Here is a 15271-nt window from a genome sequence, read left to right as displayed (position 1 = left end):
ACAAGATAGTATAAACCTTGTCACAATTGAGATCACCCATAGCAATCTCATAGCATCCAAACACTTTGTGCTTCTACAGAATTCGAGAAAACAAATGCCAAAAAAACTTCCAAGAGAATGTGCCCTAAAAGTAGCACATTAACATCTAGCATTTAGGGAGGAGACATCCAAAGCTAAGAAGAATATGATTACTATTTCCCGTTACAACCTTACCTACTTTGGAAAAAACAACGGCAAATCATACAATGTTTTTTTAATTGATCCCTATACTTTGGTAATTTGTCAACTAAGAGTCATTCATTGGATAGCTTTCTATTGACCTATGTAAGAATAATCTCACTAATTGTCTTGAAGTATCATACATCTCCCTTGAAATGCTTCAAGGTCACTTTCAAGGATAGGACCATACTTTGCCTATGACACACAATCTATGGCCAATTGGAAAGGACACAAGCTAGTCAAGGAATGGATCCCCTATTTTTGCAAATTGGTACACCATCTCAAATAGCCAACTACAAGATTGTCACCTCTCTTCTTATTCTTCCTTTACTTCTTTCAAACACTTTTATTGACAAAGGCTTTGTTTCAAACATAATATCTCAATTCTTTGAGAGATTATTGGTTCTAAGGAAAAACGACATGCTTTCAATACCAACAAAATACTATGTAAAAACACTAAAAGCCTAGAGAGAGACCAAGACAACTAAAGAAACCTAAGGCAAGATAGGTCAAAGAAAAGCATAACATAGCCTAATACAAGGCCTAAGTGACCCAATGATGAGCTGACTGTCCACAAGAAACCAACCAAAGGATTGCAATGCCAAGAAATTCAAGTAGCATCAACAAGGAAAAGTTTTAGTTATATTCAATCCAATCAATAATATTTAAAAAATTCAATAACCTCTTGCACTTTGGTTAACAATTTATAAGCAAGGTTAAGCCAAATCCATTTATTACTCTAGGAATATTCTTAAATACCCTAAGAAACCTAGATTTATGTTTAAAGGACCCAACCTTTTCAAATGTTTGATTGAAAATAGAAAGTTGGTACCTATAAAAACATCTTACAATTACAGACACGACAGACAAGACAAGAACACTGTTCAATCCATTTACCCTTTTGAATTACATTTTGAAAAAGTTTGATTATAAATAAGAGACCAAAAGGGGAGCACAAGTAGCAAGAGTTACTAATTTTCTTTGTGTTCCGTAATCTCCATTAATAAATTGTGCTACCAGTTCATTATATCCACACTCTCAAGCTAAGGGAGACAACAATCAAAAACAGCTTGCCAATGAGCAAACTAAGACATTGATTTTAATAGAAGCATACATAAAATTCGCAAGTTATCCTCTAGAGATGTGAGGTCTTAAGTACATGGCGTGCACAATCATCTTTACAATGTCAAACAATTCTCAATCCAACTTCTTTGTCCAACAAGAATTACATGTCCGTAGTACAAGAAATATTCTCTCTATCTAGGCAAGCCTAGTAAAACATATTATGACCTTGTGTTCCCTCGGCATGGAGAAGGCCGACGGATGGTTGGCTAATCAAGGAGGAAATCTCGATACAACTACCATGTGATTTTACAATCACTACCATGTTGACTAATCAAGGAGGAAATCTCGGCATAGCTAGACAAGAGACTAAAAGGGCTCATGAATTCATTAATTAATTCCTAACCGCTTATATTTTGCTTGATTCACTTTATTAACCTAAGCTTCTCTTCCAATTAGCCCAATTAACGTAAGCCTCTTCTTTCCCTCGCCGCAACAACCCTTCCTCTTCTCTCCCTCAGCCTCCTCAACCGCTTTCTCCCTCCCTCTTGAGGCATAGAGAGGCTGCTCATGGATCGTATGCTCTCCTCTCTCACAACCTCTCCTCCCTAGGTTAAGTTTCTGTTTTTAATGTATATGGTGGAGGTTATGTTTTTTTACTATAAAATTGATGATGTTCCATGATCCACCTTAAGAAATTAGGCCACAGCAAGTACATACGAATAAAGCAAAATATTGCGTTGGTTTTATCTTTAACAAAATTCCGATGAGGCATGTCTTGTACATTTGACAGCAATGTCAAGCAGTTCCCAACTCGGCTTCTTTGCCCAGTGAGAATTACATGTCCATAGTACAAGAAATATTATCTCGGCAAAATTACCATGTGATTTTTACAATCACTAATATTACAGAGTAGAAGACCAGAACCTGCTTGATCCTTGGGCATTGGATGGGCATAATGCCCAATACTTTCTCTTTGGTGTGTTGTATGATGCCCAATACTTGCAAGGACATTGGTACTAAATCTCAGCTTTATGCCAAAAATACTGCTTGCTTGGTCCTTTCCAGACTTACATTACAGTGCAAGTTAATCTGGTTCTTGATAGTAGCACTCTTTCTGAAACCACCCTTTGCTCAGAATTTCAAACTAGCCATTGTAGAAGTCAAATCATCAAAATTGGTATTATGGTTGCTGTTCTTTTCCCGAACGAGATCATTCCTAGGCAGCACAGTTGCTCCACTTGCTTGGTAAGAGACAGCTTGAGACTTGTCAGCTACTTGGTTAATGGTGGACGTGTGAAATGTACGACTCAGTTCAGAATTATTCATTTGTATCACACTGGAGGTTTCATTTGGAGGTGATGTCACCTTCTGTTTTTCCATTGCACTGATGTATTCAATATTTTTTAGCTGGTTGTTGAGATCCCTTAGTTTCATTTCCAAATTCTTCCCCTTATCAGGAAGTTTCAAAGTAGTCGCCTGCACAGGGAAACATGCTCAACTAGGGAGAAGGAAAAACTTATATCGACAGAAATGCCCTTTCAATAAAGATGCACACCTTATCTGCCAATGTTTGCGAAAGCCTACTGATGTTGGTCCAAATTTCAAACTTCTGCCTGTCTATTTCATTATTCACGGTAGTCTTTTTCTGGTCAGTTTTCGCCCTGCAACGACATTCAAAACGTTTCAGCCATTCAACACTTAGCTTCAATGGGTGGACTGTACAAGGAATTTTCTAAGGTTGGGCATGCCAGAGAGAAATTTGAATAGGAAAAACTGTTCGTGCAAGGTCAAAAATGATGAACATAGATCTAGAGGAACCATTAAACCAAATCTCTCGGACAACATACAGGAACCAGAAAAATCAGACTCGTTCGAAAAACTGCTCAAGGTTCATAAACAAGAATTAAACCAAATCTGTCGGACAACATGCAGAAACCAGAAAAATCAGACATGCGACCATAATAATAGGGCTGCCAACAGAGGGCTAACTAGACCATCTACAAATAAACAATGTAACGTAAAAAACGACGGATCTTAATCAACAAATATATGCGTCACATATGAATGTCACATGTGAATGAATGCCCGTCCCCCACAAACAATAGCAACAAGTTATAAGCAATACAGAGACGGGTATATTCAACTTCTACCAATGAATATATTATATACACGTCAACCCAAGCTTGGATCCTCAGCAGTGAAACATGAGACTATAAAAAACTCAAAATGGTGTGGACGCTCAATCCAATGTGCAAAATTGACTACACCGAAGGAGAATAAGAAAAGTGTCTAAGAATGAACACCTCAAAAAGTCAATCGAATGGATCATCTAATTAATGCAAAACCGACAGGAATATACCTGATCAATTCATGTGGAGGATGGCTTGGCGCTACCTTCTGAGTATACGCATCTCTCATTTTCCTGGAAAAGAGCTCAAACCTCATTCCGGAAGTTGCAAAACTTAGATGATAGCCACAAGCAGCATTTCAATCACCCATCATGAAAATCTAAGTCTCCGCAAAATCTTTCATGAGGATATCCTTCAGTAGCCTTACCCAGAATCCCATTTCATTGGAAACTCATTTTCTGAACAAGGTAACTCAGGGGCTTGCTTTGAGAATAGAAGATCATGATGGCTAACTCCAGCAATGTTTTGACTCTCCAAGAATTTGATGTGCTCTTTCAGCTGATCATCTCTGAAGGGCACAGGCGATTCAAGATAATAGCACCACTATGATTATATCATTTCGGATCTTCTATGAGTCAGTAACACGGACTGGCAAAGCACAAAGCGTATTAAGTAGACAGGGAAGGAAACGTGTTGCCCATGTGAACCCAATTCGTCAAAGTTTGTGAACTGATGTGTATCTTGAAACACTAGCCACAATTTCTCTCTGATATCATATCTACTCACCAATACCTTACATCAGTTCTCTTACAACCCCTGCAAAAGACAAGTGGCCCTTCTTTTCACACCCCCTTATAACAGTTCTAACAAATTTTGAAATTTTGCCCTGTGACTTCCAATTAAAACAATATCCATTGCTATAAGCTGTATGGAGAGTCAAAATATTACATTTCATATTGGCTGCTGTGCTCCTCATGCAGCTGTTGTTGAGTCAAAGAAACATCAAAGCCTGCCTTTGGAAGAGATAACAGTTCCCGCAGTTCCTGAGTTGACAACACAGTATAACACTCGGTCAAAATTGTGCGTCTTTCCTTAAAAGTTGTGTTCTGGATTTGATTCTGTCTTGCCTTTTAACAAAGGTTGAAAACTTCCCTCCAAAAAGCGATACCATACATGCACGCACACTCATGCACACAAATGGTGCCTTAAAAGCCAACAACACGTTCACCGCATTCATTGCCATAAATTCATCTCCTTTCTTGAAAGATTTGCAATATTCAGCATCGAGCCTTCCCTATTTTATGGTCCCTAGAGGCACTTAAGAGATCAAGTATCACCAATGCCCATACATAAAATGCAACAGTTCGGCAGTAAATTTGCAATATTTAATTTTCCATGAAAATTTGTTAAGCGCAAAAAGGCAAATAGATCATTTCCTAGAAAAGCCTAACGTCATGTAAGTTGACCAACTGTAAGAAGACTCTACAAGAATGTGATTCCATTGACATGAAGGGTAATCTTAAGATGTGTGTTAGCAAGTCTAAAGCACACGTCGCCCAAAAACCAGCTTCCATAGACTGTCACGATAAGAACATATTTTCCCTCAGACAGAAAACGTAGTCTCATCAAGATCACAGTCCAGCCACTTAATTCAGATACATTTCAAGGCCATGATGTTGCTTCACCCTGCCACGTGCAAATGTAAGGGATGTGTTTTGACTTCCACCATTTCCTTTTCTCAAAGAAACAATTAATAATGCAATAATGGGGATCCCCTCCAAAAGACGGGTTACTGCTTCGCTGACAAAATTTGTCTTATCAGTGCAAGAAACAACCTGTTGAGAAAAATAACGAAATTGCTCTTTGTGTTCGGTTGCAACCTTAAACAATCCCCCTTTAAAAACCTGCCACAGCCCAAAACAAACACAGCACATAAGTCAACATCCTCCTAACCCTAGAGCTGTGAAAGATCTCTCTCTCTCTCTCTCTCTCTCTCTCTCTCTCTCTCTCTCGGACAGCTGATGCAGACGACAATCCTTACAATCCCAATGATGATGGTGAAGCTCGAGCGGTCCAGATCAGTCGGCATAATGGTCATGCACAGAGATCTATAACTCTGAAAATACTCCACCGAATCGCGCAAGAACTGACAGGTAGGGGTTTTTGGGCGTCCGGAACGCAATGGGATAGACGGTTTTGGAAACCGTGGTCTCAATCACTGGGTCCAACACACGGACTAAAAAACGTTTTTGGAAACAGAGCTGTTTGTAAACTCCACCGGAGTGCAAATGATGAGCAACATAGAAGTTTTAGGACCTCCTGAGTCCACCGGAACTGACAGATCTGCAAATGGTTGCTCCAAACTTGAGTTCCAACACCCGGGCAAAAAACACAGGAACTGACACAGTGAGTCAAAAATCCAATGAAATGACCCCAGATTCAAGAATGAAGGTGTTTCCAAGCTCCTGAAGTGAAGTGGACACCAAAAGCAAGCAATAGTTGCCTCTACAAGTCAATACGGAGTCTCTCTAATCGAACGGAACAGGGAAAAGCTCAAAAAACGACTTTTTCTTTCAAACGACTTAACAGGCTCTCAAAACCACTTCGCAAAGCCAAAGTGACTTTTCCAAAGGTTCCTCCAAGGTCTCTGACACTCGGATGCAAGTAAAGTCACCCACAAAGCTTCCCACAGAGCTTCTCCTTCCTCCCACAGAGCTGCTGAGCTTCAAGCATTCACGCACGCTCAGCTAGATCACCCGGGCTCTGATACTAGTTGAGAGTGCTCTCAACGGAAGCAAGAACGGAAGAGGGAGAGAGAGAAACAGAGAGCCACAAGTTTTGGTGTTATATTCAACTCACGAGACCTACATATAAAAGTGCTGCGACAAAATCACAAGCTGAAAGGGACTAAGATATAGATAGCAGAAGAAGCAAAGGTTCGGGCTGCAAGAAGGATAATAAATGGGCATGCTCTATCACATGCTTTCTACCACTAGAGCCTCATACATTGCCGACCCTTCTTAGGCTTGACATCTCTGCAAGATGATCATCACAATGTTGCCAACCCCCGTTTTCTCCATGAGCTCAGATATTTTCTCTCTATGTATTGGTATCTTTATGATTATGCATTTTTTGTATTCGTCCTGGGTGTTGATGATTGCTTAGAGGCTCCTCCCTACCAACTCATTGTATCAGGTTCTTTCAATCTCATAGACCGTTCGGCATTTCGAAGACTTTTAATAAAATTCTATCTCTCTCTCTCTCTCTCTCTCTCTCTCTCTCTCTCACACACACACACAGCCGAGTTCACAGTAATTTTATCCATCATCTATAAGCAAATACGCAAGATGGGGCTCCTCTAGAGTTCGCAGATTGTAGCCAGAGTCCACCTTAGAACAGTCCACTAGAGGCGTCATGTGCATGAGTTGAGATCAGCATGTAGTCAAAACCTTTGTCCCCACAAGCCGAATCTTTTACGTGAATGAACCTTAGGACAAGAAGTTTTTGGAAAATCCTTAAGTTCTGTGTGCCAAGTTTTCGTACAAAGGTACATGGCAAGCTGGAATTATGATGGACTCTATGGTCTTCACCAAGCATCATGATTAAGAACTTCCAAAGAACGACCATCATCTTTTACATGGAGACACGCCAAAGTTCACAAAGGGGCCTTGCATTAGTACATGGGTATACAGGAGAACCCCACACATTTGGAGGCATCCATGCACATATGACATGCATGCTACATGTGGGTTTCATTTAGACAAAGAAGACTTAATAGCTATGTCGGTTTTAGTGACAAATGTTGTACGGCATGTTGGATTTCCAAGGGAATTGAAACCGGCCTCTAACCACTCAGAGGGCAGTGGAACTAAACCTTTAATCACTTCAGCACTTATTTACAGCTCACAAAGCATATATCACAACCATTAACCATTGCATGATCACCATTTGGCATTTACCCATTTGTTCACAAACAAAACCACTGAAAAAGGGATGGAGGCTAGAATGCGCCTGCTCAACAAACATAGACAAGTGCACCCAATTGGCCCCAAACACCGTGGTGCCCCTTTCGGTATTTCTTTATATTTCACAGTGAAATGATTACAAGTTGCATCTGGAAGACCTTCCCTACAACTGAGCACGCAGCCCCAATTCACTAAGCCTTTGCAAGGCTTTCAAGCATAGAACACCATCACATAAGTGCACTTAACCCATAGGCTCAACCTAAAGGCATTCTCTTTTCCGAGTGCAATTCCATTGGCTCTCCAGATGCAATCACACTGCACCCCAGCTGCACTCTCTTTGAGTGGTTTCCAGATGGCATTCACAAAGCTTTTCAAAGCTCCAAAATAAAATCAGCAAAGTACCCAACCAAAGAATTACTCATGTAGCACTGCCTGGGCACTTGTGAGCCAAGAAAGAGGCGGCACACGAGGCCAACCAATAGCTTATGGCAAAAAGAAATTGCAGCAGCAAAATCACAGCTCACCAAGCCCTGAAAACTCGAACCAAGTCCTCAATCGCCAAGAGGACATAGTAGCCAATGCCCAATTGCATTCTCAGCCAAAGAGGAGTGCAAAGGCATGAAGAAAGAGCATTTACAAGAGCCGACCAGCAAGAATTCCACTGAAAAATGCGAAAAGAAGCACTTTTGTCGCGAAGAAATGGGAGTTCTTGGGCTCAAAAGAAGCGTGCTTCAGAGAGGAATGCATTGAGAAGGTTTTGGAGAAGTTTCATCGCCGGAAAGTCCTCCAAAACTGAGAAAAACCAGTCAACCAGCGCATGGGACCACTCGAAATTCAACAGAAAGCTGTAGCTTTGCAAGAGGAGAGGCCCAGGAGGCGGTAGAAGCAAAAAGGTCCTGAAAAAGCCACTTTTGCAAATTCGACCAGCAAAAATAAGTGCTCAGCTCTGCCCGTTCTACCAAACGCACGAAGGGAAAAGCATATCACTACGAAGGGGAGGCAGAGGGGAAGCCATCGGGCCAAACGGAAGTCGAGGAATCCAAACGGGCGAGGAGTTATGAAGAAAAACGGAATTCAACTGAAGGAGGCTGAAAAACCAGTCCAAAATCTCAACAAAGGGAGAAGATGAGAGAGAAAACCACACATGTGAAGTTTAGAAGGCCCAAGAAGGTCCAAGAATCACAAAGAAGCATGTAGAAGGTACTAGAGCCACCTGGAACTCTAGGGGGGCCACTGAAGGTACATGGCCCTCTAGAGGGCCCATTAAAAATGCCACGTCATCATTTCCCAACAACCACTCTTTTAATTCCTTGGAATGCCTTTGGGCCTAGGGATTAATTACGCTTATGTGCTAAGCACCATGCCGCGTTTAATTACACATTATTAAGCCCATGCTTGGACTTTTAAAACCAAAGTTGTCACGGTCTTGTAGTACATTAAAGTACTTAGAATTTCACGCCCCCGTGACAGAGACATAATAGTGGTGGCAGCTTGTGAGAGGGATATCGCCCCCCTGCTCACTTTGGAAGGGGTGTCTTTCTAAGGACATGCCTCGCTTGCTATTTGTATTGAGCCCGCTGCCGGTTAGCATTTCACGCCCCCGTGACATACCCCTCTCTTGAAACAGCAAACCACAGTTTGCTACCGCAAAACACAGGAGTGAGCATAAAATATAGCGTGAAAGAGTATACAAGAAAGCCGCAGCTATAGTATACAAAGACAGTGAAAATATGGCTAGGAGAGACATGCATCCATCCATATACACTGCTCAAAATCTATGTAATCCTCGGCGATCAATAGTCAAGGGCATCAATATCATGAAGTCTCACAGCAAAAATACTGTCAGCTCAGTATCTCGGATGAAACATACAGTGTCATCAAGCGACCTCATGAAATCACGATGAGCCCGCCTGTACTAAGGGAGTGGAGGTGCTACCCCCCTCTCGAACACCAGGTAATGCTCCAGACGCTCGCTCTGCTGAACTACTTGTAGGAGCCCGGACCGCAGTCGGCTCTAACTGGAAAGCATCAAGGTAATGCTATTATTCTAATACAATTAGCTGCCAACAAGCCAAGCTTCAACCGCACTCAACAGGTACATCTCTTATGCAAGAGGGAAAATGCTATTAGATGTGTGCACCACCCATGACCGTATATTATTATATGGTGCTTTGACCATGCATATCACCAACTTAGAACTCATCTCTCCATTCACCTCACCCTACCCCGACCACCCACCCGGGTAATACCATATATTGCAACTACCTTCCCACACTCCTACAATGCTAGAAGGTTAAATATGAGAACCTTATACAAGGTTAAATATGAGAACCTTCTAGAAGGTTAAATATGCTAGAAGGTAGCATATTTAACCTTCTACAACTGCATTCATTTAAAGATAATAATGCGGATCCTACAGTATTTATCTATAAGTATATCGCACTAATCTAAATACTCTTTGCCTCCAATTGCATTATCAGATCTAATATTTTTTAGATGGTATCAAAGCAATGTCAAGAGAAACTTTTGAGACTATGGAGAAGGTGATCGAATCAACTTAGGTGTAGAGAATTTCATGGGTTAGAGCTTCACAATCTGTAGTTGTTTGTTCATTTTCTTTAAATGAAACATTAATTGTGGGGTGATGCATTGAAACAATCACGACAATGAAAAGATGCATATGCGAGAACAATAGAATGAAGGAGCAATCGAAATTCTTGGTTGTGCCCTTGGTTAGGATTACTTTCATGATATTGATTTAACTAATTATGAAACAAGTAACTCGATCATTATGGAAACTTTTTTTCTTCACAAATTAAAAGTGCAAGGGTCAAGCTGAAGCAAATATTGTTGGTATTCAAGGGTAATACTTGAGGTACACCTTAGTAATATGAAAATATTAGAAAGTCCTTGCACTAAACACAGAGGTCACCTTCAACGGTACGGAGTCAGCTCTCCTTGATGAGGAACGAAGAAAAACGAAAGTGGCACTCCTAGTCAAGCTAAAGTTTAAATAATTTGAAGGTACAAAAAATTCAATGTATGTGAATACAATGGTAATGTGGAGCGAGAAGATGTACAATAAGAAACTCAAGAAAAAATTTGATACAAAAAATAAGTTTCTTGCAAATGCTAAAAAAGAAGCCATGGAAACAAGCTGGTGTAGTACATCTATATGAATCAGTTTTGGAGTGGTCTTCTGCCATAGGAAGGGCAATGGAGCGATCCTATATGACAAGAGAGGAAGACGATGATTTTGTATTTGTTAGTGATGAGGAGGATTTGGCATGTAGATATGAACCTATCAGTAGGGTAGTGCAATCAAGAATAAAGTTTTTTAAATAATGAAAAAGATTTAGAGTGAGGACAAACACGGTAGTAATTAGCCGCATCACGGCAATGAGGAAAGGGGCTGAATGGAAACAGTACAAAGGGAGATTTAGGAAGTTAGAGAGAGGCTCGTAGGATGAGAGTTGATGGTCATCAACTAATGGGTAACACTATTTTCTATGATATGGTCCTATGTGGGCAACCTGCTAATTTGTGCACTTTACACCTTCGTTTCCGCAGGGTGTTGTTAAGGATTATTGGATTATGAACCTAGTAGGGGTTGAATGTGTTTGAGTGGCCCTGCAAGGAGTTAGGTGGCAGGTATCCATTTTGGCCTTACCCATAAAGCAGCATTCTATTTTTAGAATATCTTTAAGAAAATCATTCTAGTTTTGAGAACCCCATCACCAAAAATTCACATCTACATAAAATCATTCACTCTTATGTGTCAGATATAATGCAAATGCATCAGAACCTGATGGTCAGGCTTAGTCTCCAAATTGACCATTGTTTAACCAAAATAGACCACATGAGTCGAGGCAAACACAAAATGTTTACCTGTTTTCGATAGATCTTTTCTTCGATTGTTCCACTTGTCATTAGCCGATAGACAAGCACATTAAGTGTCTGTCCGATTCGATACGCGCGATCAACACTTTGGTTATCCGTGCTGCCAAGAAAGGACTTCTCAATACCGTAATTTCGAACATGAAGGAGTGCTATTCACCACACACCCATCTAAACGAATTAATTTCAACAATTCACTCCTAAAGTAGCCAACCATGTGGCATGTATACTCATGTTTGCAATATTTGCCTTGGATTCCATGCTGGGTCTACTATGATGACACGATCTGCTCCTGTCAGCGTGAGCCCCAATCCCCCAACTTTTGAGGTTAGCAGGAAAATTGGAATGTCAGGATCTGTTTGGAACTCCTGTCATTAACAGACCACACATAAATGTGCATCTTGAATAATATAGTGGTTTTCTTCTAGACCAATGAATCAAACACCTGGTTTGAAAATATATTTAAAAACCCTCAAGAACCAAGAACTGAATTTCTGTATAACTGAAGTACAATGGAGAACTGGAAGACTTATAATACTTGAACATATTTCTCCCTATCACAAGCCTTCATTGTTCCATCAATGCGTCGAAATCGGTAGTGTTTTGAGATGATTTCCTTCTGCAGAAAAAGAATTTTCAATATTAAAATCAGAGCAGGAACTTAAAGGAAGCATGAGCATTAAAGAAAACTTCAAAACTGAATTTTAAGCTACCTGTATTATATCAAGCATTTTCCTCGTCTGTGCGAAAACGAGAGTACGATGTCCTTCATCTACAAGCCTTTCCTGACCACAGGCATGACATTTCACAATAAGCCAAAGCTGCAAAGTGTATTTGTAGGCAATATCTTGCCAGCAGGGAATATATAGCAGACTAACATTATTTCATGTTGGTACAGATTGTGTATTATTGGTTTGAATCTAAGAAAAACTTACCAACAGAGTCAATATAAATGCTATTTTGCAGGAGGCGTCCCTGTGTGCTTTTTTACAGTTCTCATCAGCCTCAACAAGGCTGGCCATAGAAGCGGTCATAGCTTTTGCTGCTGTTGCATCTGCTTCACTAAGCAATGATTCCATTCCTTCTGCGATATCTTCGGCTGCTCTCTGTGTCAAAAGAAATGGGTGGTCGCAAATTTTCTTTAACACCTGTTAAATAAGCACAGCATTTCACAATCAGCAAACTGGCATAAGTGTATGAAGTCTCAACTACAAGCACCCAATGCATTGGTAAGAATCATTTACATCATCACAAGGCAGGAAGATTAATGTAACTCTTACAGTTAGAGCGGCCAAAGCGGAACCATCCAAAGATTGATGTGCTGTTTCGCTTTCAAGGAAAGCAGTATACAGTTGTCTCTACAAAAGAAAGATTAAGACTATCAATTTAAGCCCTAATAAGATTCAAGCGTGCAATGCAATAATAGGAATATTCATTCTCAAACTAGTAGCACCTGAAGCTCAGTGAGTCGAAGCCACACAATAATATCATTTTTACGAGAGAGTTTTCGATCTGCTACATCGTTAGACACAGAGAAGACCTCACTCTTCAACCGCCGCAAAAAGAACGGAGCAATGCGCTTACGAAGCTCCTGAAAATATATTTAAAAATCCATAGTATTATAAGCTCAGATCAAAAAAATGAAGCCCTGATAGTACATTACAGAATCAGTAAGCAACGAGTTCCACAATTGAGCACTTATCCAAGCCTGGAGAATATATGCAAACCAAACATCATAATAAAGTCCATTTTCGAAGTGAAAGAGGATAAGAGAATGACATTGATACAAAAACTCAGCAATATTGTCAATTCTCAGAATAAGCAAGACTAAACAGAATCATGTCCGTTTATCCCACTCTTTGCCTTTCTCTCTCTCTCATGACTAGCATACTCTTGAGCCCCCTTTTTCACTCTGCTTTCTTTCTTTAGTGAGCCCTTTCTTCCATCATCCCATCTTACAAATTCAATGTATTATAACTCACTCATCCTTCTTGAGTTTATTCTATAACCTTATAATGCAATACGTTTAGTGCTTGCAACCTGGATTCTTTGTACCTCCCTGAATGACCCATTACATGTCCATCAAAATACATCCTAGCTACACCACTTCACAAACTCCTGACGCTTGTACCTTGTGGTTTGTTTCACTAGATGATAGCGAAATTGTAGTTTGTTTCTTACTTGTCCCATTATACATCACAGTCCCAATGTTTAAAAAATCGTGGTAGTAGATTTTTTATCATGCAATCTGTTGTCAAATCTAGATAGCAAAATTTCAAAAGTACTTTTGTATTATCTAAACCATAAAACATACCATAATTGAGCACATATAATTGCTTGGTCCTTTAATATACCAGAAAATTCTCTTCCACCTTGCCATTCAATTTACCCCTCCTTAGTGCAAAACTGATATCTAATCTATTCATCAACTAAATAAGTCTCCCAATTACACTTCCATAAGCTTTACAATCAAAAGATGCTTCATCATCTACTATAACTTTGTTCCTTGAAACATTGGTGTTTATAACTCCTTAAAATCATCCATATGCCTATTTACTATTTGCTTTGCTTACATCCGATAAGAAGAAGATGAAGCCTCTGCATATGTAGGTAGTGCCAGTACAAAATTAAGCAAAAACAAACATACGCATTGTTTTCAATACTAACGCGTGTATGCCTTAGTCTAGAAGGAAATTCTTCAGATCCAATACCTCAGCTATTTTTTTTTCTATACGATATATGTTCTCAAATTACCATCCAATACATGAGTCTGGAACAAATCCCATCTTCGTTCTTTTGGTCTTTAATGATTCTTCTTTCTTGCTGTGTACTTTCATCATGCTGCTATTACTACAATTCACCATGAGACTATAACACAAATTCAAACTCTCGACAATGTCTCTCAAACAGAATCTCTCCCCAAAGAAGTATGAAACATAATCATGACCAAGCTATAGACCTAGGCACAAGTATCAACACATGCTAATCCCATTTCTCTAGGATTCTAAGTACAACAGCAATTCTTTATTGTTCTCTTTGACGTGATTCGTGAATTCATGCATATACAATAGCTTGCTCTTATATAGAGATTACAAGAGCTCCAACATTCAACTTTCCTTTTCATATTACCTTAAATTTGTCACCCAAGCTCTTCTTTATTTGCATCTCAAGATTTCCTTATCCTTGGAACCTTCTAGAAGGATTGCTCTACAAGATTTCCTTTTAGACACTCAAAAACAATTGTCCTCACTACATGATCTCATACAATATATTCCTCGCCACAACTTTCACTCATAGAACTCACTTGGAATTTTTTGCTTCAAATGCTCCAACAAACAAGTTATTTTGTTGTACATTTCAAATCTTTCAACATTTATTACAGTGACAAAACGAAAAAGCTTCGACAAGTTGCTACCTCTTGCCAATCAGGTTAAGCCTCTTGGTATATTAACACATAGATACATGCAATCAATTAGAAAAAACTACGGAAAAGCATCTCAAAACCTACCACTCCAAAAAAAAAAGAGTAATTTTTTTTTTTCAACAAAGTAGTTGTACACAATGTTTTTTCCATACGTTACCATACGCATACGTCATACGAGTACGGAAGTATGATTGGAGCAGGGTTCAGCCCCTGCAGTTGAAACGTACATGACCCTAATTCTACCCCCAAAAAAACAAAAAAATATACATTGTACACATTAAATTGACATAGAGCTACAAAACTTTCAACTTTCAACTTGCATTAATTTTGAAGACATGACTCATGATTCATGAAAGAGTCCAACCTCCACAAACCAGAGTCATCTAGATTCTTATACATAGTGTCAATACAGATCATAGATAAATACTACACCAGAACATCATGATCAAAGGAAGTAGGTACTAAACCAAAACATCAAAGGCAAAATATCATATAAGAAAAGGCTGCCACCGCTCAAAAATATAAATAAAGCCTGAAGCCTGAAATGCATCACAATGAGGCTCAAGTCTCAA

At 39.6% G+C, this 15271-nt stretch overlaps 1 protein-coding gene across 1 annotated transcript in view; it reads right to left on the bottom strand.

Annotated features, from left to right (window-relative positions):
• Positions 1 to 2027: 2027 nt before the first annotated feature.
• CHR24 (chromatin remodeling 24) overlaps positions 2028 to 15271 on the bottom strand; it is a 60327-nt gene continuing 47083 nt past the window's right edge. Inside the window, exons 9-21 of the mRNA XM_087371692.1 lie at positions 12729 to 12866; positions 12556 to 12633; positions 12211 to 12423; positions 11989 to 12060; positions 11814 to 11894; positions 11525 to 11643; positions 11267 to 11378; positions 5249 to 5317; positions 4362 to 4456; positions 3841 to 3981; positions 3644 to 3706; positions 2840 to 2945; positions 2028 to 2760 (exon numbers count right to left, since the gene is read on the bottom strand). Coding sequence (XP_087227818.1) covers positions 2416 to 2760; positions 2840 to 2945; positions 3644 to 3706; positions 3841 to 3981; positions 4362 to 4456; positions 5249 to 5317; positions 11267 to 11378; positions 11525 to 11643; positions 11814 to 11894; positions 11989 to 12060; positions 12211 to 12423; positions 12556 to 12633; positions 12729 to 12866 — 1632 coding nt within the window. The 3' untranslated portion in view covers positions 2028 to 2415. The remainder of the gene's footprint in view (positions 2761 to 2839; positions 2946 to 3643; positions 3707 to 3840; positions 3982 to 4361; positions 4457 to 5248; positions 5318 to 11266; positions 11379 to 11524; positions 11644 to 11813; positions 11895 to 11988; positions 12061 to 12210; positions 12424 to 12555; positions 12634 to 12728; positions 12867 to 15271) is intronic.

The sequence above is a fragment of the Dipteris shenzhenensis genome, chromosome 33, assembly GCF_047967505.1.
Source record: "Dipteris shenzhenensis isolate YYH24624 ecotype China chromosome 33, Dip_SZ_1.0, whole genome shotgun sequence".
Classification (NCBI taxonomy): Eukaryota; Viridiplantae; Streptophyta; class Polypodiopsida; order Gleicheniales; family Dipteridaceae; genus Dipteris; species Dipteris shenzhenensis.
This window is presented reverse-complemented; position numbering and strand designations above follow the sequence as displayed.